Genomic DNA, 24,466 nt, shown 5'->3' with positions numbered 1-24,466 from the left:
CAGGTTGTCTCCATTTTGAATCACCACAAATCACCCTGAAAAAGCCTAAAAGTGGAATAGCAAATTCTTTCTTCTCAACAGATGGGAAAGAGATTTTTACTAATCCTCTGCAACAGGCTGGGCTTCCCCAGTGGCTCAGCAGTAAAAAATCCATCTGCAACAAAGAAGACAAACAGGAGATGCCAGTTCGATCGCCGGGTCAGGAAGATTCCATGGAGTAGGAAAAGGCAAGTGATGTGAACTTAGTTGTGTCCAACTCTTTTTTTTTTTTTTTTAATATAAATTTATTTACTTTAACTACTCTTTGAGACTTATGGACTGTAACCCGCCAGGCTCCTCTGTCCATGGAATTTTCCAGGCAAGAGCACTGGAGTGGGTCGCCATTTCCTACACCAGGGGATCTTCCTGACCCGGGGATTAAACCCACATCTCTTCCATCTCCTGTACTGGCAGGTGGATTCTTTACCACTAGTGCCCCTTTCTTTTTGAAAGAAGTGTTCTCCAGTAATCCCCAGATGGTGCTAGTGGTAAAGAACTTTCCTGCCAGTGCAGGAGACTGAAGAGATGTGGGTTCAATCCTTGGGTTGGGAAGATCCCTGGAGGGCATGGCAACCCACTCCAGTATTCCTGCCTGGAGAATCCCATGGACAGAAGAACCTGGAGGGCTACTGTCCATAGTGTCACAAAGAGTTGGACTGACTGAAGTGACTCAGCATGCATGCACACATTCTCCAGTAAACTTGCCGCTAAGCATCTAAGGCAAGTCATTTACCAAGAAATGGCCACCAAGCCTTGCAGTGACTCCAAGGCTCTTTTAGATACTTCTTTGGATAGAAAGAGAGCTTTCCAGAGGGAATTAAAGAGACAGCCCACATACACAAAAGTACACCTGGACGGCCTACAGGATGTTTACAGCAGCAAAGCAAAACCCAGCTCAAAGCAGCTTCAGTAAGAGCAGACATCGCCTTCGTAAGCAGAGTCTGGCACAGGCCGGCACAGAGCCAGAGCAGCAGCTCCACGGCGTCAGCGCCGAGCCCCGCACACCCGGCCCAACCACGACGGCGGCAGGGCAGGCAGCTGCCGGCTCAGGTCCAGGGAGGGCGTTCTCAGAAGCCGCACCAGAGCCGGCCATCGGACCACACGGGCCAAGAGGCCCTGGGAAGGTAGACACATTGAGCATGGCATTTTTAGCTTCTAAGTATGATATTTGCTTAGTACACTTTAATAATATTTCCTAACTGAAGAAATTCAGTTGTACTATTCGGCCACCTAAACCGAAACTTGTAAGATCTTGAAAACAATCTAGTTTGACTGATGGCTTTTTTAGTGTTTTCTTTTTTTCCCGCTATTTTAAAGTCAAGCTGATCTACTTCAGGGCTAATTTAAGGGTTAACATTGCTAAAGCGTTATCAAATCACCAATAGTAGGCATCAATACTATCTTCCAAAAGAGAATATTAACGCTTACACACAAAAGAGAATCTCAAAGCAAATTCTAAGGCTAAAATGGTTACATCTGACACACACTTCCCACATTCTCTCTAGAACAACCTATCCATGAACTCATTGCTTTTCTCAGAGAAATTTTTTCAGTACTCATCAACCTAAATATACTGGCATAACAAAATCCACATCCTAGAGTTAATGAATGTGTTTTTACTTCCATAGCAAAAATAGATGACTGGTCAGCTTGAACTCTCTACAATGTTAACCATTTGCCAAATTATTCAGAACCCTTCTAGGAGAGTCATGACCCTTCACACACCAATTAAAAGCTTTAATCATACTTCAGATAGTTAATCTATTTCAATTCTGATAATCTAATTATCTAATTCTGGTAAATAAATTCCAACGCAAGTCCAAAATAATTAGAGGATTAAAGTTTAAAATCAGTGAATGTGAGCTGAAACAGATCCACTGTGTAGAAGTTCAAAATGTTCTGTTCTATTAAAAAGTTTGTTTATCTGAAATTCCAGAATTAAACTGCACTACTATGCCAAGGTTTTCTAAACCAGTTCTAACTAATGTATTATCTCCTGTAATCATATTAAGTGGATTCATGCTTGTTGGATTTAAAATTCTCTAACAGGAGACTCTGCCCTGATGACTCTACAGAAAACAGTTACACCATCCCCACCCCCCTGCTTTCCCCCTACGTCACACTTCACCTCCCATGACACGCTTGTGTGTTTGTCACATGTGTCCCATGTTGCTCCACACAACACAATGACACACCTTTCTAGTGCTCAACCACTAGGGCCTTAAGTAGTGCCTTACGTACAGACACTTAATAAACATGTTTAGTGAAGGTCTTAGAAATGCAGACTAACTAATAAGAAATTTGTATTTTACTAAGGTACATTTACTTATATTTTTAATTGTGTTTTGTAGTAAAATGATTTCAACAGTAAGAATAATAAATCACAAAGAAAAATAAAAAATAAACAACTGCTACTACAACCTCTGCTACTACAAGAGGCAAGCACCAGTTAAAAATCTGTTATGTTCTAATCAGTTAATTTAATTCTAACAACATGCCTATGGTGAAGTTAGTATTAGCTCCATCTTATGTAGAAGGAGACTGAAGATCAGAAAGACAAAATTAGATGTCCAAGATCAAACAGAAGATAAATAGTCAGTCTAAAACAGTCAGTCTAAAGCCCCACTGCTAATTTGTGATTGGCTGAGTATCATCGCGGAACAAAAGCAATGCACATCTCAGTGGCAGGATGCAGGGCCCATCTATAGAAAGAGCTGGGATAAACACAGTATTCAGTGAATTCCACAGCCGAACATCAGGCTGCCAAAAAATGAGACATGCTTAAAAATTAAACATCACTTGAGCCTTTCTTCCAAAAGAAACACCTGAGTCACTGACTGGCCTAGTAGATGAGTGGAGCCACAGTATAAATAACTCACATTCTTGTCCACTGGCCTTAGGTTAAAACACCCCGTGAAAACAAGTGTGTTTAGTTATTTTTCTCCAGTCCAGTTCTATTTCATGTTCCGCCAAAAGCATTCTCTATTGTCTTTTTTACTGAGCCTTGCTTCCTCATTAGCTTCCATTGTATATTTTTCATCCAATCCATTTAGTCACAGTTCTATGACTGGTCAAGCTCATTTGTTGTTCCATGAAATAAATTCTATGTGCCAGTCATGGTTCTCAGACATTTAGTCATTACTTCCACCCACATATTTCATGTTTCCCTAGAAAAGCAGCAGCCATGCGGAGACGTAATGCTGCTCTCACTGTCTACATTTACAATTTGTGAGAAGCTAATTTTATCCACAGGGAAACTCACATTAAACAGATGCCTCCAAGCCACGATTATGCATTCTGAGTTAGGCAGTTAGAGTCAAATCAGTCTCACTTTTCTACAATACAAATATTATCCTAATTTATAAGTGACATGAGAGATCAATGCCCATCTTAATTTACTAACAAGGAGAGATGACCTAAAGTGAGCAGACCAAGCAACCACAGCATTTCTTAACACTGTGAATGGCTAAAAAAAGCAGTTTAAAAGCCATAAGGTAAGAAATACTTTTAAATTAAACAAACTTACTGTAATACTTGTACCTTTAATTATACATCCAGAAGCTCTCTGATTACAGTTGCCCACACACTTAGGTACTTCATTAGACAAATGTATTGTTCGCTGTACTACGGCAAGTTTCAGCAGTATTTCTCAGCCTGACAGCTTTACTTACTGTCTTGGAAGCAGTATTAATGTACTGCATCACCATTTCTTTCTTGATACCGAAGTCCTTTTCCCGCAATGGTGCCTTTTTATCTTCATTTAAATTCATATCTTCCTGGAAAACACAATTAAAAAGCCTTGTTTTAGAATCTAAGTAGAGCAGCAATTCTACATACACAGTGAAACAGAAAATCAATAATTTGTGACTAAAGCAGCAGTAATTGTTTTGGAATGATTTCAATGTAGCTCTGCCTGGAGGAAAAAAGAAAGAAAGAAACTAGAGATAGAGAAGAGTATTCTAGATCATTTGAGCAGGTAAAATACTTACCAGAAAAACTTTTAAAATTCACAACAGGCTAGTAAAATTACACTGACATCATTATAGATAATAAGACAGTTGAAGATTTCTGCCTTCCATAAACATATTAGGATTCACAATTTATATATAACTGTGAAATATAATTATATAAAAATATATAAGCTTTTTTTTTCACAACAGTTGCACCTAAAGCCATCTCGCACCATTCTGAAAGCACTGTTTCACGTAGCATAAAAAGTAAAAGGTAAATAAGCCAATCCCTTTCCAGATTCTGATAAGCTGCAAGCACATACCAAATACCTAAAAGTGATCCCAACAAAAGGCAGAGCATTCTACAATTTGAACTGCCACTTCTTCACCCCAGCAAAGAAATGCAGTGTTAAGTGCTCAGCCGTGTCCGACTCTGCAACCCCATGGACTGCAGCCCACCAGACTCTTCTGTCCATGGGGTTCTCCTGGGAAGGATACTGCAATGGGTTGCCATGCCCTCCTCCAAAGGATCTTCCCGACTCAGGCATCAAACTCAGGTCTCCCACATTGCCGGCAGATTATTTATTTACTGTTTGAGCTATCCAGGAAATCTATCCCTATCAAAAACATACATTAACTAATTTATTGAATATTCTAAATCACATAAAAGTTGCTCTCATGAAAAGAGGTACCACCTAAAAACCTAACATTTCTTAACAGCACCATTCAAAATAAGGGTTTATGTAACCTAGATCCTGCTATAGGTCTAATTGTGACTAAAAAGAACAAGTCAAGAATATCCAGATAAAGATACGAAATGCGACCAGAATCTATCAATTAAGCTGCTTAAGGAAAAGGCTATTCTGACAAAGGAAGGCAGGCCGAGGTAAGACAAAAGGGGCTGAAGGAGAGAACAGTTCAAATGGATTTCCTTCTGACCTTAGCCTTGGGTCATCTGTGTGCAATGCTAAGGCATCTGAATGTATATAAACTCCGTATCCACTCAGAACTGGGCCCATAAAAATCAGGGCTTTGGATCACCTAAGGAGGCTGAAAGCTAAAATTTTTTCTAAGTTTTATAAGGGTGCTACAATTCAGATGCTACAGTTTATGCCTTTAGCTGACTCAGGTTTTGGCTACCAAACCTTTGAAGCACTTAAAAGTCAAAATTCCCTTCATTTCACCCTGATATAAAATTTAAGATCTTAGAAGTTGCTGCATTTGAAATTCCAATAAAAGGTAGTAATCAGTAATGTCACTCTTGGCTGTTGAGGTTAGAAACATCCTGTTATGTGAATAATTATTTATTTTCTTTTTTTCTCTCTAAGCCAGTGATTTTCAACAGGCCTTAACACTACTTAGGAAGCATTCTGGACATGTCTCAGGGCATGTCAGTTGTCACGGTGACTGAGGTGATGCTACAGGGGAAAGGTATGCTGGACATTCTGCAACACATGGACTAGTCCTGCACAAGGAATGACCCTGCCTCCCACTGAGAGATGCGCAGAGAGAGGGAGAACCATCATCATCTGAGCCGACTCTAATTCAGGGAAATCAGACATACAATGGAATTCAGAGGTAAGTTGTTACATATTTAATACTTTATATTATATATCTTTAATATATATTGAATTTTCCAAAAATCTAACTACTGTGTAAATCATAGTTCCAGTTTTCGTTTTAAGCTTCACCATCATTTGTGCTTCATTTCTGAAATTCAGGTATCCCAGAACAATACTGCTTGTGGTATCTGAATCAACAGAAAAGAACAACAGCTATATCCACCTACATTGTAGCTGTTGGGCTCACAGTGGCATGAGGCAAAGATTCCAGAATGTGACTTTATTGTGCCTTTTTGAGTAGCCAGTGGCCAACTGTTTACATTATTCCCCGGTGGCTCAGCTACTAAAGAACCCTGCTGGTCTATGCAGGATACACAGGAGACGCAGGTTTGATCCCTGGGTCAGGAAGACCACTGGAGAAGGAAATGGCAACCTGCCACAATATTCCATGGAAAATTCCACGGACAGAGGAGCCTGGCAGGCTACAGTTCATGGGGATCACAGAGCTAGACACAATTGAACACACACACACATACGGTTTTATTACATACTGCAGGAAGGTAATAAATTGATCTTTTAATTATGAGTGAAGATAGCTTATATGATCTATAAAAAAAATTTAACTAAGGAAAAGTAGCCAGGAAGTTAAGGAACAATTGTTATAAAAGGTGAGAGTGGTTTCATAAGAACATCTGTTCTAAATTATTCACTATGTTTTTTAGTTTCTATCTAATGACCAAACATGACCCCGCCTCTTTAACCTGCATTTAAAACACTTAATAGATACAGAAAACTAAAAAACAGAAAGCCCATTACTGTGACTGAAATCAAAACAAAATTCTAAGACGGAGACTTGTAAGAAAGAAAAGGCTACCGCTTTCTTTCGTGAAATGCCTTTTCAAGATGACATGAGCTTATACACAAAAGCTGTATATGTGGAATTAAGGAAGAAACCCAGAACTGCCATAAATAAGTTGAATTATATATATATGTACATTAAAAGCAGCTGCATCCGGATGCTCACCTGAGCCTGCAATGCAGTGGGTAGTAGCAGTCCCTAGATGGAGAGACAGCCTTGACAGCGCCCGAGTCAGGCAGCCACTGTCTGCAGAACACGGCTCCCTGGAGCCCCGGCTCTGGATTAGGACGGCAGCTGTGAGCCACCAGGAGTCACCACGCACACCCGCGGGCGCCTGCACCAGCCACGTGAAGGGGGTCTGAGGGGCAGCAAGGGTGTCCACGACACCATTTGAGAACAACTTACTTAGTATTACAACGAGGTTACTTTCTAAGCAGAGCTGAGTAATACAGAGATCCTCATGTACGGCTGACACAAGTAACGTAAACTTCTGCACGTTTACCAATTCTCCCCTTCAAACAGAGGTCAATACGTCTATATACTGTATGGACACAAAAGGACACCGTAGTAACGGATTTTATAAAAGCCCTAAAAACAGTTCACTTCCATATATGCAAACAATGATATATAATTCATTAAATACCTATAATAAATAAAATGAACAAATGATGCATAGAATACATAACTGTACAAGGTCTGAGGAATACTTTGAATGAGACTAATACTTCCATGGATATAAGACAAATATCTATTTCCTTAATGGGAAAAGCCTTATCAGTTGGCTATCTAACAGAATATATCTCATTCAAAAAAAAAAAAAAAAAAGTTCTACTAATGCCTTAGTAACATACATTATAAATTAATTCATTTATAGCACTACCTTCATATACATGTTTAAACACAATCTTTTGCCTGGGGAAATTGGGAGTTGCAGCACCAAAAAGTAATTTTCCTCTAGTTAATTACTTTCTAATTAAAAACTACACCTAAATTGAATCACTGTGCTATTTCACTATGTGAGTCTGACTGGCACTAGGGACAGATTTCAAAAACACAGGGAAGAAATACTGAAGGAAAAAATATTGAGGGGCATGATACAAAATAAGCAGGATTGTTGGAAAGTGTCAAGAGCATCAGAGATGAAGTACCACTGATGAGGAGGTGAAACACACACGGCAAACCAAACACAAGATGGGATGCTGGGCTGGATCTCAGAAAAGGAAATGCACTTCAGTGGGAAAACTGCCAACACCTGAATCAAGTCTGTGGTTTAGTAAGAACCAATATTAATTTCTTAGTATTAATAATTGCACTAAAGTTATATAAGATGTTGGCATTCAAGGAAGTTGGGTGAAGGGTAGAAAAGAATCCTCCATACTATTTTTGCAACTCTTCTAAGATTATTTCAAGATAAAGTTCTTAAAAACTAAATTAAAATATTCATAAAAATTCTGCTATAGAAAATAACTTGAAAAGAACAAGAAAAATGGAACATCTCACATTTTTTAATATAGTAATTTTGGGGGAATTCCCTGGCAACCCATTGGTTAGGACTGTGCACTCTCAGTGCCAAGGGCTGGGGTCCAACCCCTGTCAGGGAATTAAGATCCCACAAGCGCACAGTGAGGCTAAAAACAAACAAAAATATATATATAGCAATTTTTTAAAAGTCCATTACATAAAAGGAGCACATTTGTAGGATATTTGGTTACAGTCAATACACACAAACTCGATAGAGGAGAGGGAAGTAAAGAAACCACTGTCGACAAATCTGAGTCAGACAGACATTAACAGAAGTCCATCAGAAACCTAATCAGGTACCTTTTGGAATTTTCCAAAACACGAAGTCCAAGTTGTTGACACGTCCTCCCATATCCATTCCAAAGGTGATCTGTGAACCATCCTTCTCACTCACTCTCCTAGCATCCCTTGCTACATCTTTTCACAAGGACCGTGTTTCTAACCCTAAACAATGGTTCAATCCAAGCCAGGCACTGTGCGACAACACTCAGAAGCACCATTTGTTTAGTACTCAGTAATAACCCTTCGGGTTATGTACTGTCTCCTCTTTACTGACTAGAGAAGTGAGACGGAAGGAAGTTCTCTAAGCTGACGGTAAGCCTTGCAGCTCAGATTTGTGCCTCCATTCTTATTTCCATATTATGTATCTCCATGATCTGAAGCCCCGCTTCCCTCGGGCCTAAGGCCATCTCACACACCCTCAGGAGCGGATTCCCCCTACTGCCCTGCTGTGACACCCCCCCTGGCTTCCCCACAACCAGCAACCCTCATTTCCACTTTCCTCACTTGTGGTCTTCACGACCACACCTGGGCCTTTTGTCTAGAAACAGTCCTACCTCGAGTATCATCATCATCTCCAAGATCCTCTTCTCTGATCACAATCTTCCATCTTTTCACTTCTCCCACTTCCAAGCCACCTATTTCTCGACCTCAGTGAAACCTCAGTGTTATGACACACTCCATTTTCTCCCAAGCAGGCTAACTCTGTGGTTCACCTGCTCCTCTAACATGGATGGGAAATCACAGGAATCCCTCCTCACATTCCCGGAAGTACTTACTTCAAACTGGCCATTCTCCAGGAGCTATGAAACCATCACGTCTACCTATCATTTTCAGTAAGCACATTTTAATTTTCTCCATGAAAAGGAATACACCATCAACTTCCTATTTGTTCTATTACCAATTTATTTGCACACTCATTCTCCTGTACCAACTCCTGTATCGATCCAAAGATAATCCCACTCATTTACACTCTGGATCCTCTTTCCTCTCCCCTCCTAAAAGGGCACTGCACGTCAATTACCTTGCTTCCATCCCATTTCACTAAATTCTTCTAGCTTGTTGGGTCTCATTATATAAAGACGGTAATCCTTAATGGATTAAAAATTAAAAGAAAAAAGCCTCCCCTCGACCCTAGTTCTCCTTTATATATGCCTTTCTTTTTCCTCCATCACAGATAATTTTTAAAAGATTTTTTTTCTACACTTGCTGTGTCATTCACAATGCATATACTCTTCAGATATCTATCAAATAAGATATCACAAAAACTCCCAAATAGAATTTGCTAAACTTCTTTTGGAACAAACATGAAATGCAGGTAATTTTCTGGGAGCTGGAGCTGGAGCCAGAGATAATAATCGGAGTCCGAGACTAGAACAATGACAGAAGCCAGGTCCAGCTCCGGAGGCGGGGTCACGGCTCCAGGCGGTGGCACTAGCATTGGCCAAGCTAAAAGTCCATCATGTCTTCAGGGAGCACTAGCAGAACCACACGCAGCCGCTGACCTAGGTCAGTCTACGCATGGCTGAGCCCTGCACAGCAGCCCCTGCTTGAGATGCGAATAAGGCTGAGATACCGCCGAGACCAGACTGGGTGACTCTGTGCGGCGCTGCGTCCTCTTAGAGGAAAGAAGGGCCACACATTTTCCTAACCTGCACAAGAACACCAAATGGGGAGCTGTGGCCCTGCCCTGGAAGCCAGGTCAATGACGTGGAGTCAAGCCCTCAGCTTTTATGATGCTCCAGAGAACTCTTCCTATGTGTCAGATGGGGCTGGAAGTTCCCACAAACCAGGATAATCCAAGTTTGCTACTATCTTTACATACCTTGACTCCATCCTTGGCTAAAAAAACACAAAATATATATCTTTCACATTTTCTTTGGCAAAACTGAGAAAGAGAGAAAGATGTAATCTTAATACTCATGCGCATACATGCAACTAGTGAGCACCAAGGAGTAATCAAGCAGAGAATGGCAAACAGAGAGTAGACATTTTTTCAACTGAACTACAAACATTACACTATTTTCATTCATGAATGTGGATTTTACAAGACAGCATGCTCATTAAATTTACATACATCAAGTTGAGTGGGATAGTTAACGCCATGGAGAGTCAGACTAAATTTAAAATGATTGACTATTTGGAGAATTAAGCAAATATACAAGCAGCAAGTTGAAGATGGTCAGGTGCAAGGAAATTCACCCAGAGCGGAAAAACACTACAGACAAACAGAAGCATGACTAGAGTTATAAAACAGGAGCTAGAAAAACAGTACAACAGTGGATCAAAACATCTGTATGGATGAATAAGCAAAATATTAAAATGTAAAAACTGGAAGCAGAGCAATACCCAAATCAAACATTCTTACTAAGTCAACAGTTATCATCTGATTTCAATAGTGTTCAATGCTTTGTTCCATGGGTTAAAGCCAAAATAATTGTTCTTGGCAGCAGCTTTGCTAAATTTTTTTCCAGTACAGCCACAAATTGGTTAAGCATTTTAAGAAGTCCACAATGATCCCCTAATTTCTTCTCCTGAGACCTCAGAGCTCAACATACTATAAGCACAATTTTACGCATATTTCTTCTAGAAGTGTGATTCGATGCTTCCCCACGCTGGAGTTCAACTTCCCCATCACACAGTGTCACAGGTCTTGCTGATGCTTAGTCCTACTAACTGGTGGTCTTAGCACCAGGAGTGCTGTAGCGCCCAATGCAAAATCGAAGGCTTCATGATCTCATTCCAGGTAATCACATACTCTCAAACAGTGTGCAGTAACTGAATCTCACATAGCTCTGCAATTTAATAAACTGCATTCCTAGATTAAGCTAAAGTAAAATCAGGAAACCTGTGAAAGATAAATACAACCAAAACCCTGGAACTTGGAATTAACTTTATATTACTACTTTATATTCAAGATGCCCATAAATGCACTAAAGCTCTAAAACAGCTTTTCTTTTCTTTGTCCATCATGTTTACTATATCCTTATATAAGTGTTAGTTGCTCAGTCATGTCCAACTCTTTGCAACCCCATGGACCGCAGCCTTCCAGGCTCCTCTGTCCATGGGATTCTCCAGGTAAGAATACTGGAGTGGGCTGCCATTCCCTTCTCCAGGAGATCTTCCCAACCCAGGGATGGAACCCAGGTCTCCAGCATTGCAGGCAGACTCTTCACCATCTGATCCACCAGGGAAGCTCATGTTCTTATATAAACCTTTATAACAATCCTTTCATTTTTATACAAAACTATGATTATGAAGAGTCAGTTTTTTGGTTTCACCAATAGTGGGGTTAGATTCACTTTTCTATTCTCAATGTCCTCAATCCAATTAAAATTAACAGGAAATCAGATGGCTAGCTCAGTAACAGGACTGCAGCCAGAAAACAGCCCTTACCCAGAGGTTGACAGTGAACTCATAAAATTCTTATTCAACCAAATATTCTAACTGGAGCTTACACAAAGAGTTCAAACTATCTCCATTTGAAACCAAATTTCAATTTAATCTAAAACCAGTATCAGAGATTAACAGACACACAAGAAACTTAAGTATAATTTTTCACATACTATAAATTTCAGCAGAAGAAGCAAAAAATGAGAGGAATATGCAGCAAGCTGCTCAACTCTAATTTATTTTGGAATGATCTGGTTGGAACTGTTCAAGCTTATGCATAAGCACCTACAATCACAGCTGTTACATAGTCCAGCAGAGAAGAACACTGCTACTTATAAAAGGGGTATAACTCACTTATTTGCTCTCCACAAACGGCCATTTCTTCATAAACTACATAAAGAATAATAAAATGGCCATCTGACAAAACACAAAGGCTGACTTCCTTAGAGAAGAAAATCAGACTGAAAAAAAAAACCCTTCACCATTGGAAAAGGCTCTTGCACACTTCCTAATAATTAGCGAAAGCGGAATCTTAAACATTAGCATAACCTTTATCCTTTCAAAAATCCCCTTTCTAATCATTTGACTGGGTCGACAAACTCCCACCAGGCAAAATCCAATGCTCCTAAATCATTTATTTTCTCATTTATCTGGATCTAGAAGAAATAACACAGCACTGACATTATCCCCCTGACAAACACAACCCATGAATCAACTTGACAATCGCCTTACACTTCTACCCTCTCTCTCCTCCTCCTCCTATTTGGATTATTATTTGGATTGCTTTTAAACAAACTTACCCCAAATTTTTCAATTTCTACATAAAGGAGAGGGAGAAAGGTGACAACTAATAGATCAGAACAAAGCATTACCATAGAACCTCTCTCATTTTATCTCGTGAACCCAAAATATACTTTTGTAGTTTTTAAGAAATAAAAAAAAACCCACAATACAGAAAAAGTAGATTTGTAAAAAATGCTAATGCTTGAAATAAACAAAGTGCTAGTAGGAATCTATAGCAGTCAATAAGCACTTAAAGAACTAACACAAAGGAGTCCTCCTTGGTTTCTGTTCTTTCAGACTTCTGGTGACTCTTAAGACATCACTTACACATCAAACACAATAGGTATTCATTCACTTGTCTGACTGAAGAAATAGCTAAGCATAAATCCTTAACACCAACTACGAAAAAGGAAAAAAAAAAGATTAAAAAAGAAAAATTATCTTTAGCATGTGCCCAAAGAGTGACAACACTGAATAAAGACATCAAGATGAACTCTGCTCCCAGCAACCCTACCAAAAAGTATCAAATTCAATTTCATTAGCTCACCTGAGCTCTTCTTTTTCCCTCTGGACCTTACATTTCAAAGATATCTGAATTGACTACAAAGCTAAGAATACAAAGATATCTCAGTATTTAACTCTATGTGTACTTATTTATCTTTTCTTGCTTAGACATGGTATTCACCAGAGAGAAGAAACAAACCAACTCATTCAACAATTCATGCAGCATGCTCTGTGAAAGCATAAAGGGAACAAAGGGGGACAGGTAAATAGTCAAAGCCCGTTAAAATACAGTTCTTATGAAAACATTAGGAAATTTATCTAATAAAATAATGAATAAAACAAATTTATCATACTAGTCACTCATTTGATCAGTAATGGATGATATACTCAATTTCAAGGATAAAAATTAGCAGAGCCACGCGTCTATCTTATTGGAAGAAGATTCCAGTGAAGGGCTGGCCAACTTTATTCAAATAACTGAAATGGAAAATGAAAAAAAAAATTCTTTACTACATATTTTAGGAAGAGGGAAAAAAAAATATTAACTCTTTTCTGGGGTTTTCTACTCAGTGCAACGAAAGGAAAAAGAAAGGAATAAGAACAGAAAAAGATGTAAAAGTTAGCCACAGATATCCTGATTATATGCATAGAAAAATATGAGGAACTCTACAAATAAAAACTGAGAATTCAGAAAGATTACTGAATGTAAAAGGCAACACACAAATTAATAATCTTACTAAAAATTTTAAGTTTTTAAAAATATTAGTTACATTTTAGAAACAAACCAAGGTATAAATCTTATAAAAGATACAACCTCTACGGGGAAATTATAAATGTTACAGTTTAGGAACAGAAAAATAACTAAATAAATAGATAGATATATCCAATGTTCACAGGAAAATTTAATATCACAAAGGTATTTATTCTATCTAAATCAATAAATTTATTGCAATTCCAATCAAGATCCCAACAGGATTTATAATAAAACTTAATTGATTGTAAAATTAATATAAAATCACAAAGCGGCCAAGAACAGTCAGGATAATTTTGAAGAGAGGAAGGAAGTCCTAGATATCAAGGCTTATATAGGTTAAAGTAATTAAGACAATGGATGTAACTGCAGAGCTAGACAAATAGAACAATGAGCAAAGTCAGACCTCAGAAACAGACACAGATATGAGCACTGACTTGATATATAACAGTGGAGATATCACAGATGATGGACAAGAGTGCCTATTCAGTATAATATTCTATTATATTAATAGTGCCATTAATATAATAGAAAAACTAGTTACCCATGTAGGAATAATACTGTCTCACATCAGATTTTAGGAATATAGAAGAACAGACCTATGATGTCAGCATAGAGAGGATTTCTTGAAAAATATACTGATGATATATTTAAGACTATTTAAAAATCAAAATGGAGTAACTATGGTTCAGGCATCCAAATGGAGCCAGACCATTATAGATGTGGTGTCAGACACATTCCTGCATCACTGAGAATGTGAATCTTCTCTCAACTTTAACAAACTCAAGAACACAACCAACCACTTCAAAACAGTATCTGCTAGCTGCACCTTTGTAGTTTTCTAACAAAAAACAAACCTCACTGCATCCTGGATCGATTCCTTTAGCTCTAAGCTTTGTGCTCTGTTGCCTTGCTTAGTCATGCTGGCTCTGTACCTTTGTAAAAAAATGTTGCCTATGGCCTGAAATATACCTGGTAGCCTATTCTTAAGGCTCTACCTCCCACGTTTAACCCTTAAATGTATAACACTTTACTCTGTATAAATGTATACATTTATACCTTGGTTTGTTTAACCCTTAAATGTATAACACTTTATAACTGGGCTTTCCTGGTGGCTCAGCCGGTAAAGAATCTGCCTACAACACAGGAGACCTGGGTTCAATCCCTGTGTTGGGAAGATTCTCTGAAGAAGGGAATTGCTTCTCACTCCAGTATTCTTGCCTGGAGAATCCATGGACAGAGGGATTAAATATTTAATCCTTAAATGTATAACATTTTCATTCATACAGAGATAAAATGTTGAGGAACAGAAATAACATTTGCCGTTGAAGATTTGCAGGAACCATGTGGACAACAAGAACAAAGAGTTTCTGCACCAACAAGTATGCAATAACCTCCACCTCTTTCAGTGTAAGAGCAGCCTGAAGTCTAACTCAGATAGGATGGTTCTCTGGGGCCCTAGTCCACCATCTTCTAGACCTGCTGGCTTTGTGAACAAGGTCATTATTCCCTGCCCCAACAGCTTGTCTTTCCACTTGTTGAGAAGCAAGAAGCAAGTACCAGCTTGGACTGGGTTAACAGGTTCAAAGTCCGTCCCCCTTCACAACTATGGAATCATTTCAGACCCCAGCCTATCCCTGCTCAACAAGCACCCTTACTTCTTTCCAATTCCAGTTCTAATAACCTTGCAGGATTTTTTGCCTTTCTAAGCCTCCCCCAATTTGTAGTCCAAAGGAACGTAATTCAAGTGCTCTTTGAATCTATATCTCCTGGACTACAGTCCTAACAAACCCCAATCTTTATTCAGTCAGGTCTCTGTTTCTCTGAAATGCTGGTTAACAACACTTTAAAAAGAAAGATGGAATTGAAAGGAGTACACCAAGTATTTCAATTAATTACATGTGTTCTATTCTTTTTTGTATACCTCAAAAAGGAGGCTGGGATTGAAAAAGCACACAAAGTATTCCAATTAATATATAGGTTCTACTGTTGTTTGTGTACCTCAAATACCCTATTTAAAAACAACGCCACTGAACAAAAATAGATCCAACTTTATAATATATCTGATAATTGTTTCAAAATTAAATTTTGAATGGCTTTAGTATCATCTGTACTATGTTTCCTCACACTAAAGCTAAAATATGTATTAAATAGCAGGTCATCTAAGCTCTTAATGCCAATGGACACTTCAAACACACGCTTAAGAGACAATGCTAATGGCAATCAATAAATGCACTCTCTCCTACATTACAAGAGAGCCTGGTAAACATATTCCCAAGAAAAGATTACAGCATTACTATTCATACTTAAGTACTTTGTGCAATTTTATCAGACCATTTCTTCCATGCTTACAAGTGATGACAGGAAGTCCAGAATTTAAATAATTTTTTTCAAAGTAATTCTGTCATCGCTGGCACTCATTTAATGCCTGTTGATGATCACAGCTTGATAGATGACCTTCCAGCTTTTGTTCTCTCAACATATAGTGAAAGTGAAAAGACAAAAAAGGTATGAATACATGAAACTTCTCTTCCTATTCATTATTTTAACATTTTTAAGTTATCCAGCAAACCCAAATTTGATAATTAAAGTTAACTACCACCAAAACATAGAATTGAAGGTGAAAAGAAATATCAAATCTTAGACAAAAATTAGAAAGATACACTTAATTCAACAGGCAGTTATTTGAGATGATAAACCAGGTAAATAATGCTACATGGATTTAATCTAGCATAGAGACATATCAAAATAATAAATAAAGGATAAAATTGCACAAGGGACTTACACACAAGTTCTGAGGAGTGAAAGATCTGGACACTGATCATTTTAAGTCACTGATGAAAAAAACTACAAAAAACACAAATAAGTGGAAAAATATCCTGTGTTCAATTTAGCGTAATTAAAATGTCCATCCTATTCAAAGCCATCTATATATTCAATGCAATGCTATCAAGATTCCAATGGTATTCTTTATAGAAAAAAACAAATAGAACCACCAAAGACTATGAATAACCAAAACAATCTTGAAAAAGAACAAAGTTGGAGACATTACACATCTCAATTTTGAACTATATTACAAAGCTACAGTAATTATAACGATACAGTACTGGTATGAAAACAAACCCAGAGAACAACAGCATCAAGAGTACAGAAATAAACCCATGCTATATGATTGACTAATGTTTGAAATGGGAGCCAACTATGCTCAATGGGGAGAGACAGTTTCCTTAAAAAAGAAGGAAAAACTGGATAATCACATGCAAATGAAAAAGAAACTGGACCCCACCTTATACCACTCACAAAAATTAACTCAAAATGTATTAAAGACTTAAATGTAAGACCTGAAACTCTAAAACTCCTAGAAGAAAACATAAAGGAAAAGCTTTTCCATGTTGGTTTTGGCAATGAGCTTTTTGAACATGACACCAAAAGCACAAGCTACAAAAGCAAAAATAAATGTGAAGGATTTTATCAAATTAAATAGCTTCTGCACAGCAAAACAATTTTTAAAATCAACAAAATTAAAAAGCAACTTGTGAAATGGAGAAAATATTTGCAAGCTACACATCTGATAAGAGGTTACTATCCAAAATACATAAAGAACTCATACAACTAAAAAGCAAAGAAATATTATCTGATTAAAATTGGAAAGAACTAAAAAAACATTTTTCCAAAAAAGTTAAACAAATGGCCAACAGGTACATGAAAAGAGACACAACATCACTAATTATCAGGGAAATGAAAATCAGAATCACAATGATACATCACCTCACATGGTTAGAATGGTGTCAAAAAGAAGTATCAAGTGCTGGGGAGAATGTGAAAAAAACGCACTCCTGGTGGAATGCAAATTGTTAAAATCACTGTGGAAAGTAGTAGTAGTATGGATGTTCCTCGAAAAATTAAAAATAGAACTATCATATGATCCAACAATTCCACTTCTGGCTATTTATCTGAAGAAAGTAAAAACACTTACTTGAGAAGATATCTTCATGCCCCTATTCAATGCAGCATTACTTACAATAGCCAATATAAAGAAACAATTTAGATATCTGTTGAGAAATAAATGGATAAAGAAACTGGTGTGGGGGGGGGGGCGGGGACAGGGTGTGATGGAATACTATTCAGCCATTAAAAAAGGAAATCTTGCCACCTGTGGCAACACAGATGGGCCCTGAGAACCCTATGCCAAGTGAAATAAATCAGGTAGAAAAAGACAAATGTGTATGTTATCACTGAAATGTAGAATCTAAAAATACCAAACTCATAGAAACAGCATTGATTGGTGGTTGCCAGGGGCTGAGGGGCGGGGAAAAGGTCAACGGGTACAAATTGACAGTTATAAAATGAATCAATTCTTAGGATGTAATGAACAGTATGGTAACTCTAGTTTTACAAAAAAAATTACACTTGAGAGATTTGAAGAGAGTAAATCTTAACGGTCTCACCACAAGGCAAAAAACAATAATTATGTGAGGTGATAGATGTGTTAACTGACCTTACTGTGGCAATCATTTTAAAAAATATACATCTATCAAATCATCACATTGTGTACTTTAAGTTTACACAATATTAAATGTCAATTGTAACTCAATAACACTGGGAAAAAATAAGAAAATGAATTAAGGTTTAACATCTTTTAAAGAGCTCAATTATAGCTGCTCTTTGTAAGAGACACAGCAGACTGTCAGAATATATGGGATATTCTACAATATGAAAGGGCTCCAATTCCCCAGAAGGAGTCTATGGTGAACCAAAGTAGATAAAGACATAACAAAAGGGACAGAGGCTACACTCAGAGGAAATAAAAGGACAGACAGAGGAAGAAACATGGAAAGTAAACTGGCTAGAGAGGAGGAAGATCAGGAGAAGGAAGAAAGTGTCCTGACACCCAAGGGAAAACGAGAAACGCAAGAGGCCACCTGTGCAGTGTGACATGTTGCAAGGAGGATATGACGGCTGGAAAGCCACTTGCAGTTAGAGGGGTACACATCTGCAACAAAATGAATCCCAAATAAAGAGCTATGGGTAGAAAGCGCCAGAGTAAACTATTCTTTGTGGAGGCCAGGCTCTGAACCGAACTAGACGGGGGCTGGGGCACAGCACACACTAGCTTCCATGGAGGATACGGATCCTGGAGAGGAGCAGGGCTGGCCGGCTCAGAGGCCCTGCACCCCAAGGGGACCCACGAGAGGAACAGGCTCGCGGGAGGCCGGGAGGAAGGCTCCTCTGACGTTCAAAGGAGACGCCACCAGTGCCGAGGGGATGACAGGTGACACTGAGGGCAGGAGAGCCACGGAACTCCACAGGAGAAAGGCGTCTGTAATCACACTGTAATCTCACACCGCTAGCCGGGGCCTCCCAGATGGCTCAGTGGGAAAGAATCTGCCTGTCAAGGCAGGAGACACAGGTTCCATCCCTGGGTCGGGAAGATCCCCTGGAGAAGGAAACAGCAACCCACTCCGGTATCCGTGCCTGGGAAATCCCAAGGAGAGAGGAGCCTGGTGGGCTACAGTCCTTGAGGTTGCAAAAGTCAGACACGACTTAGTGACTAAACGACAATAATACCTGTGGCAGCCAAAATGGTCCCCCAAAGGTATCCGTGCCCTAAGCCCCGGCTTCTGTCAATATGTTAGATCACGTGGCAAAGGGGGCTTTTTCGATGTCCTTAAGGTTATAAACTTTAAATCAGGGGAAGTATTTTGGATTTTCTGGGTGAGCCCAATCTAATACACAAACCCTTAAAAGCAGAGAACTTTCTCCGCATGGAGGCAAGAGATGCCACAGAAGGGGACTCAGAGAGATTCTAAGCGCGAGATGGATCTGGCGTGTCTGAGACGTGAGGGCCCGTGTGAAGGAGAGGAATGGGGCCTCTCAAGGCTAAGGCAGCCCCAGATGACGGCCGGCGAGGAAGCTGGGACCCCAGACCTACAACACCTGGGCACTGCATTTTGTCAACAACATGAACTTGGAAGGAAGAGTGTTCCCCCAAAGCCTCTGAAGAAGAGTCCACCCATCCAACACCTTCAGCCTTGTCACCCTAGAGAAGCCAGCTGAGTCGTCCTGGGCTTCAGCCTACAGAACTACGAGGCGATGACGCACTGGTGTGGTTTGAAGCCATCAAACCTGGGGCAGTAAGCTACAAGCAGCGGTAGAACACCAACACGACACTCCACGACACCAGGGCCAGACAACAGACACCCTTGGCCAGCAGAGTATCCTTGTTCCGCCTCCCTTCACCTCCAAGCTCACCCTGAAGGAGATGGACTGGGTCCAGAGAGCAGCGGGGAGGAGAAACGCAGGGCAGGGAACAGAGCAGGGCCCCCCCATGGCCCCACCGAGGGCGCCGCAGGCTCTGAGCAGAGCAGCCCTGAACGGGCAAGGGAGAGTTTTTCTCCGGATAAAAGTTAACTTATTCAAATTAAACTAGGGCTGCGGTTATCTTGAAAGCAAATGGAAAACTCTGGGACCTGTGGTGAAAGCTATCTGGCAGCAGGTAGGAATAAGCTGAAAGGGCTGGTTGAAAGAGGCCCTGGTTGGAACAAACAGGTCACTTTCAATCTGTACCTGCCACGTTCACCTTGGTCAAAAAGCCAGCTACACAGACCCACCATGAGTTCAAGAGCAACCATTGAAATCTGACATCCAGAAATCAAAGTTGTGTATATAGCGATGCTCATGCAACTATTTCATATATCTAAGAACCACAGAGAAACCAAAATGAGCTTTCAGATCAAAATTCTCCTTTCACTGGATGAAAATGTCGGAAAAAAAGCCCTTAAGAAGTAGCAGAACTAAAAACTCATCATTACTTTTTAAAAGTGCACTAAAACTGTTACCCAGAGACCAACTAAATCATTTTCTAAATAAAAGTGAAATAAGTACGAATGCTGAAGGATGATACTGTACTTCGCATTCATTAAGCAATCAAGTCACCACACTGTCTCTCAAAGGACCATCGTGAGGAGGAAAAAGAGGTGTTCTTCAAAACAAAGTTTTTACTTCATGCAAAAAAAAATCATCTAAGTACCTCTGAGAACATTATATAAGTTTTTTAAACTGTACAATGCCAAGAAAAAGAATCTAGACACAACTTTTAAATGAAACCTCAAAAAAAAATAAATAAATGAAACCTCATTTTGTCAAATGACAAAAAACAAAAATGGCAGAGTATTCAACGTTGCTTTCTCTGAAGGATTTTGATTAATAAAAATGGTACAGATAGGCAAAACCAAAAATAAACCCCAACCTAAATCTAGCATCCTCCCCAGACCTAGAAATAGCTTTAAATGTGTCAGAGACGTGGTACTCTGCTTGACAAGCCTGAGAAACAGCAGTTGAGTCCACATTTAAAGGAGGAGAAAGGCCCTTCTCAGCTTCAGAATCTCCAAGTTCTTCCTGCAATGTATTGTGATATTGTCAAGGTATCAGAAAGGAAAAGAAGAACCCAGTCCTTATTTCTTTTAAAGCCTTTAGTTGTGACAAACTCACTCATTTAGCAAATTGGCAGTCCTGCAAAAGCAATAATAATTCACTTTACTTCTGCTGAGTAAAGTGAGTTTGACTGCAAAAGATCTTCTGCCAACAGGGAGACCTGTTTAAGATTTAAAAAGTGATCTGATCCAGTCATTAAATATGTAAACACTTCAAAGATGCCAATATCCATCTGCCCTGTTCATATAAATAAACTAATACTCTTAGCTGGGAGAAGGGTAAGACTAACACTTCTAAAGTCGTCATGTTCAGAAGAGAACACCATCCACTACGTTCTGCACTTCCTCTGTGGTTACACTTTAACAGCGTGTGGTGAGCCTTCGCGAATGTCCGTCACTGGCCCACTTGCTCCACTCACTCAGATGACACCAGCACAGGGAGAAAACTGTCTGAACAAGGCGCACCAAAACAGCACCATTCCAGAATCTCACAGACAATTCAGGCAGCAGCTCAAACACACGATGCATGAATGAGGGGGCACTTTACAATCTTGAGTCCTCAACGGCAGTCTTGAAGAAATCTGCCTTATACAAGTCTCATAAACAGATGCAAAGGCTAGCAAAAAAAAAAAGGTTACATTCTCTTTGTTCTGGACTGAAATTGTATTAACTCATGGTTATAGAAGTTACAGAGGCACACCCCAAAGCAAGTGAGTTTAAGTGTCTGCAGACTTAACTGCTGCAGGACTATGCAAACATGGTTACTGTGAGAACTAAGAGCTCAAACAAGGTCCAAAAGTCAGCACACTCAACAACACACACAGCCAAGCGCGATGACTGTCCTCAATGCAACCGAACCAGACATACCACTTAGATAATCTATCTAAGATAAAGGTACATCATTTGATACTTTGGAGGGTTTATGTTTTTATGTACTTCTGTGTAAAACAACTGGCATGACACTTTTCTTCAGATTCTTATTTTTGTAATCCTAAAACTCTCTACGCCTTGAGTGCTATCTTAATGACATCAGAAATAACCTATGCAACCTAAGTTTCAGACACGTTTAGTTCCATGAACATAAGCCAAAGCTAAGGTTTTTACATCAAACATTTTATAATGAATCAAAATTCTTACCATCATCTTTTCAAAAAGCTCTAAAATTTCCTTCTCGGACAGTGGTTTTGGAATGTTTTCATTCATTTCTGAAGAGCAATCATTGTTTGAAAACGCAGTCCTCAGGTTGGAAAGTGGAGGCCTCTCTTTCTTGCTCCCTGGAATTCTTATGCTGGCAAATCTATCCATCTATGAAGAAAGATAAAATAAAAAGCACATGTGTAAGTATTCCCTTCTCAACAACACTTATTTAATTTCCAAAATGAAAAAACAGGGTCAGTTATATCATCACTGTGATTTCATCAGAAGGCATTCAATTTAGCATGTAAAATTTAAGATTAAAAGAAATAATAAATATAAAAATAAGTGAAGTCTTCATAACCATCCTGTCTGAAGGCAGGAGAGACAACCTCAAAAGATTCCTTCCAATCTTAAGATGATAGAATGAAGACTCTAATGATAAATGACCTTTGCTACAGATTAACAAATTAAGCATTTTTACAAAGGTAATTTAGCTAATTTGGTGGTTTAGTCACTAAGTCGTGGCTGACTCTTACAACCCCATGGACTGTAGCCCGCCAGGATCCTCCGTCCATGGGGTTCTCCAGGCAAGAATACTGGAGTGGGCTGCCATTTCCTTCTCCAGGGGATCCTCCCAACGCAGGAAGCGAACCCAGGTCTCCTGCACTGCAGGTGGACTCTACCGACTGAGCCACGAGGGAAGCCCGGCTAACTTGGTGGCTGGCAATCACACTGGTTCTCAGAGTTCACCCTCGATCCCCTCCTCCAGCGTCCTTTTCACAGCACATACTACACTCGAGCTGGGAGGGGTGGGGGGACGTGATTTAGGCACTTTGAGAACTAAATTTTACTTACATCTCCATAGCTTGACCTGAGAGACATCACATTTCTCTTTACTCAGATTAGCCTGTATTTGAACTTTATGAACAACTACAGGGTAGACTTGGAGAAGGAAATGGCAACCCACTCCAGTATTCTTGCCTGGAGAACCCCATGGACGGAGGGGCCTGGTGGGCTCACAAGTCCACGGGGTCACAAGAGTCGGACACGACTGAGCGACTAAACCAACACCACCACAGAGCAGACTGAAGCCTCAAGAAATAAAACTGGATTTTTACTGCAATGAGATTTCTTCTACAATTTTATCAACAAATAGTTCACGGATATTTGAAAATGGATGGATTAGTTTACAAAGCTAATTGTTCATTCATTGAAAATAGTGTGAATTTAGCAAGTTCTGTTCCTCACAGAGAATCCAGACACACACAGTGTTTCAAGTGGTAACCATCAAAAAGGGAAAGAAGGGTACTTAAAAACACTATGATTCTGGAACTGTTCAGAATAACTGTGCACACATTAAGCCACTGTTTCCACCATATATATATATATGTGTAGTACATAAACCTGCACTATTCACTGTGGCAGCCACGTGTGGTTATTTAAACATAAATTAAGTTTTAAAACTCAGTTCCTTTGCTGCCTGAGTCACATACCAAGTGTTCAAGAACCACAAGAGACTAGTGGCTCCCACATTGGTCAAAGCGTATAAAGTACACTTCTATCGTAACAGAGGTTCTACTGAATAGAGCTACTAGGGCCCATTAAAGGAGCATAACACTTAAATTCCCTATTTAAAAAGACAGTAAGTCACAGTATTGATTATTCACTTCACTAGAGAAATAGGATTTTTTGCAAATAATAATGTTCTGTGCTTAGGTGCTCAGTCATGTCCAACTCTTTGCAACCCCATGGACTGCAGCCAGTCAGGCCCCTCTGTCCATGGAGATTCTCCAGGCAAGAATGTCTGAGCGGGTGCCGTGCCCTCCTCCAGCGTATCTTCCCAACCCAGGGATTGAACCCAGGTCTCACACATTGTACGAGGACTCTTTACCAGCTGAGCCACAAGGGAAGCCTTCAAATAATAATATGCAAAGATAATAACACTTATCTTTCAAAACAGGCCTTTAAATTCACTTTGAAGATAATCCTAAGGAAAAACACCATGTACTATACATACTCACACACGGCCCATCTAACAGGAAATAAACGTTAAAGTGCGAATAACACGACAGCCTCCGGCCGGGTTAGAGTCCACACCACCACTGCTCTCACCCCAACAACCAAAACAAGCCGGACACCCTACAGGATTCTTCTCACTGTTGTTTTCAACCCTCAGGAAGCTGAGGACACCAGGGAACCGGCACAAATAAACACTGGGAGGAAACAGAGTGCTCTCATCCCTGACGACAGCTGCA

At 39.5% G+C, this 24,466-nt stretch overlaps 1 protein-coding gene across 6 annotated transcripts in view; it reads right to left on the bottom strand.

Moving 5' to 3' along the window:
- Window positions 1-24,466, bottom strand: part of DIAPH3 (diaphanous related formin 3) — a 530,827-nt gene that overhangs the window by 455,583 nt on the left and 50,778 nt on the right. For 5 of the 6 annotated variants that reach the window (XM_043892388.1, XM_043892390.1, XM_043892386.1 and 2 more), the window contains 2 exons: window positions 22,212-22,379; window positions 3,711-3,815 (listed from right to left, as the gene is read on the bottom strand). In XM_043892388.1, the coding sequence (XP_043748323.1) occupies window positions 3,711-3,815; window positions 22,212-22,379 (273 nt within the window). Of the gene's footprint in view, window positions 1-3,579; window positions 3,599-3,710; window positions 3,816-22,211; window positions 22,380-24,466 lie in introns of those variants that run through there. The other variant, XM_043892392.1, reaches the window with a different exon arrangement.

The sequence above is a fragment of the Cervus elaphus genome, chromosome 30 (genome assembly GCF_910594005.1).
Source record: "Cervus elaphus chromosome 30, mCerEla1.1, whole genome shotgun sequence".
In the NCBI taxonomy this organism is placed as follows: domain Eukaryota; kingdom Metazoa; phylum Chordata; class Mammalia; order Artiodactyla; family Cervidae; genus Cervus; species Cervus elaphus.
Note: the sequence above shows the minus strand (reverse complement) of the source record. Positions and strands in the feature narration are given on the sequence as shown.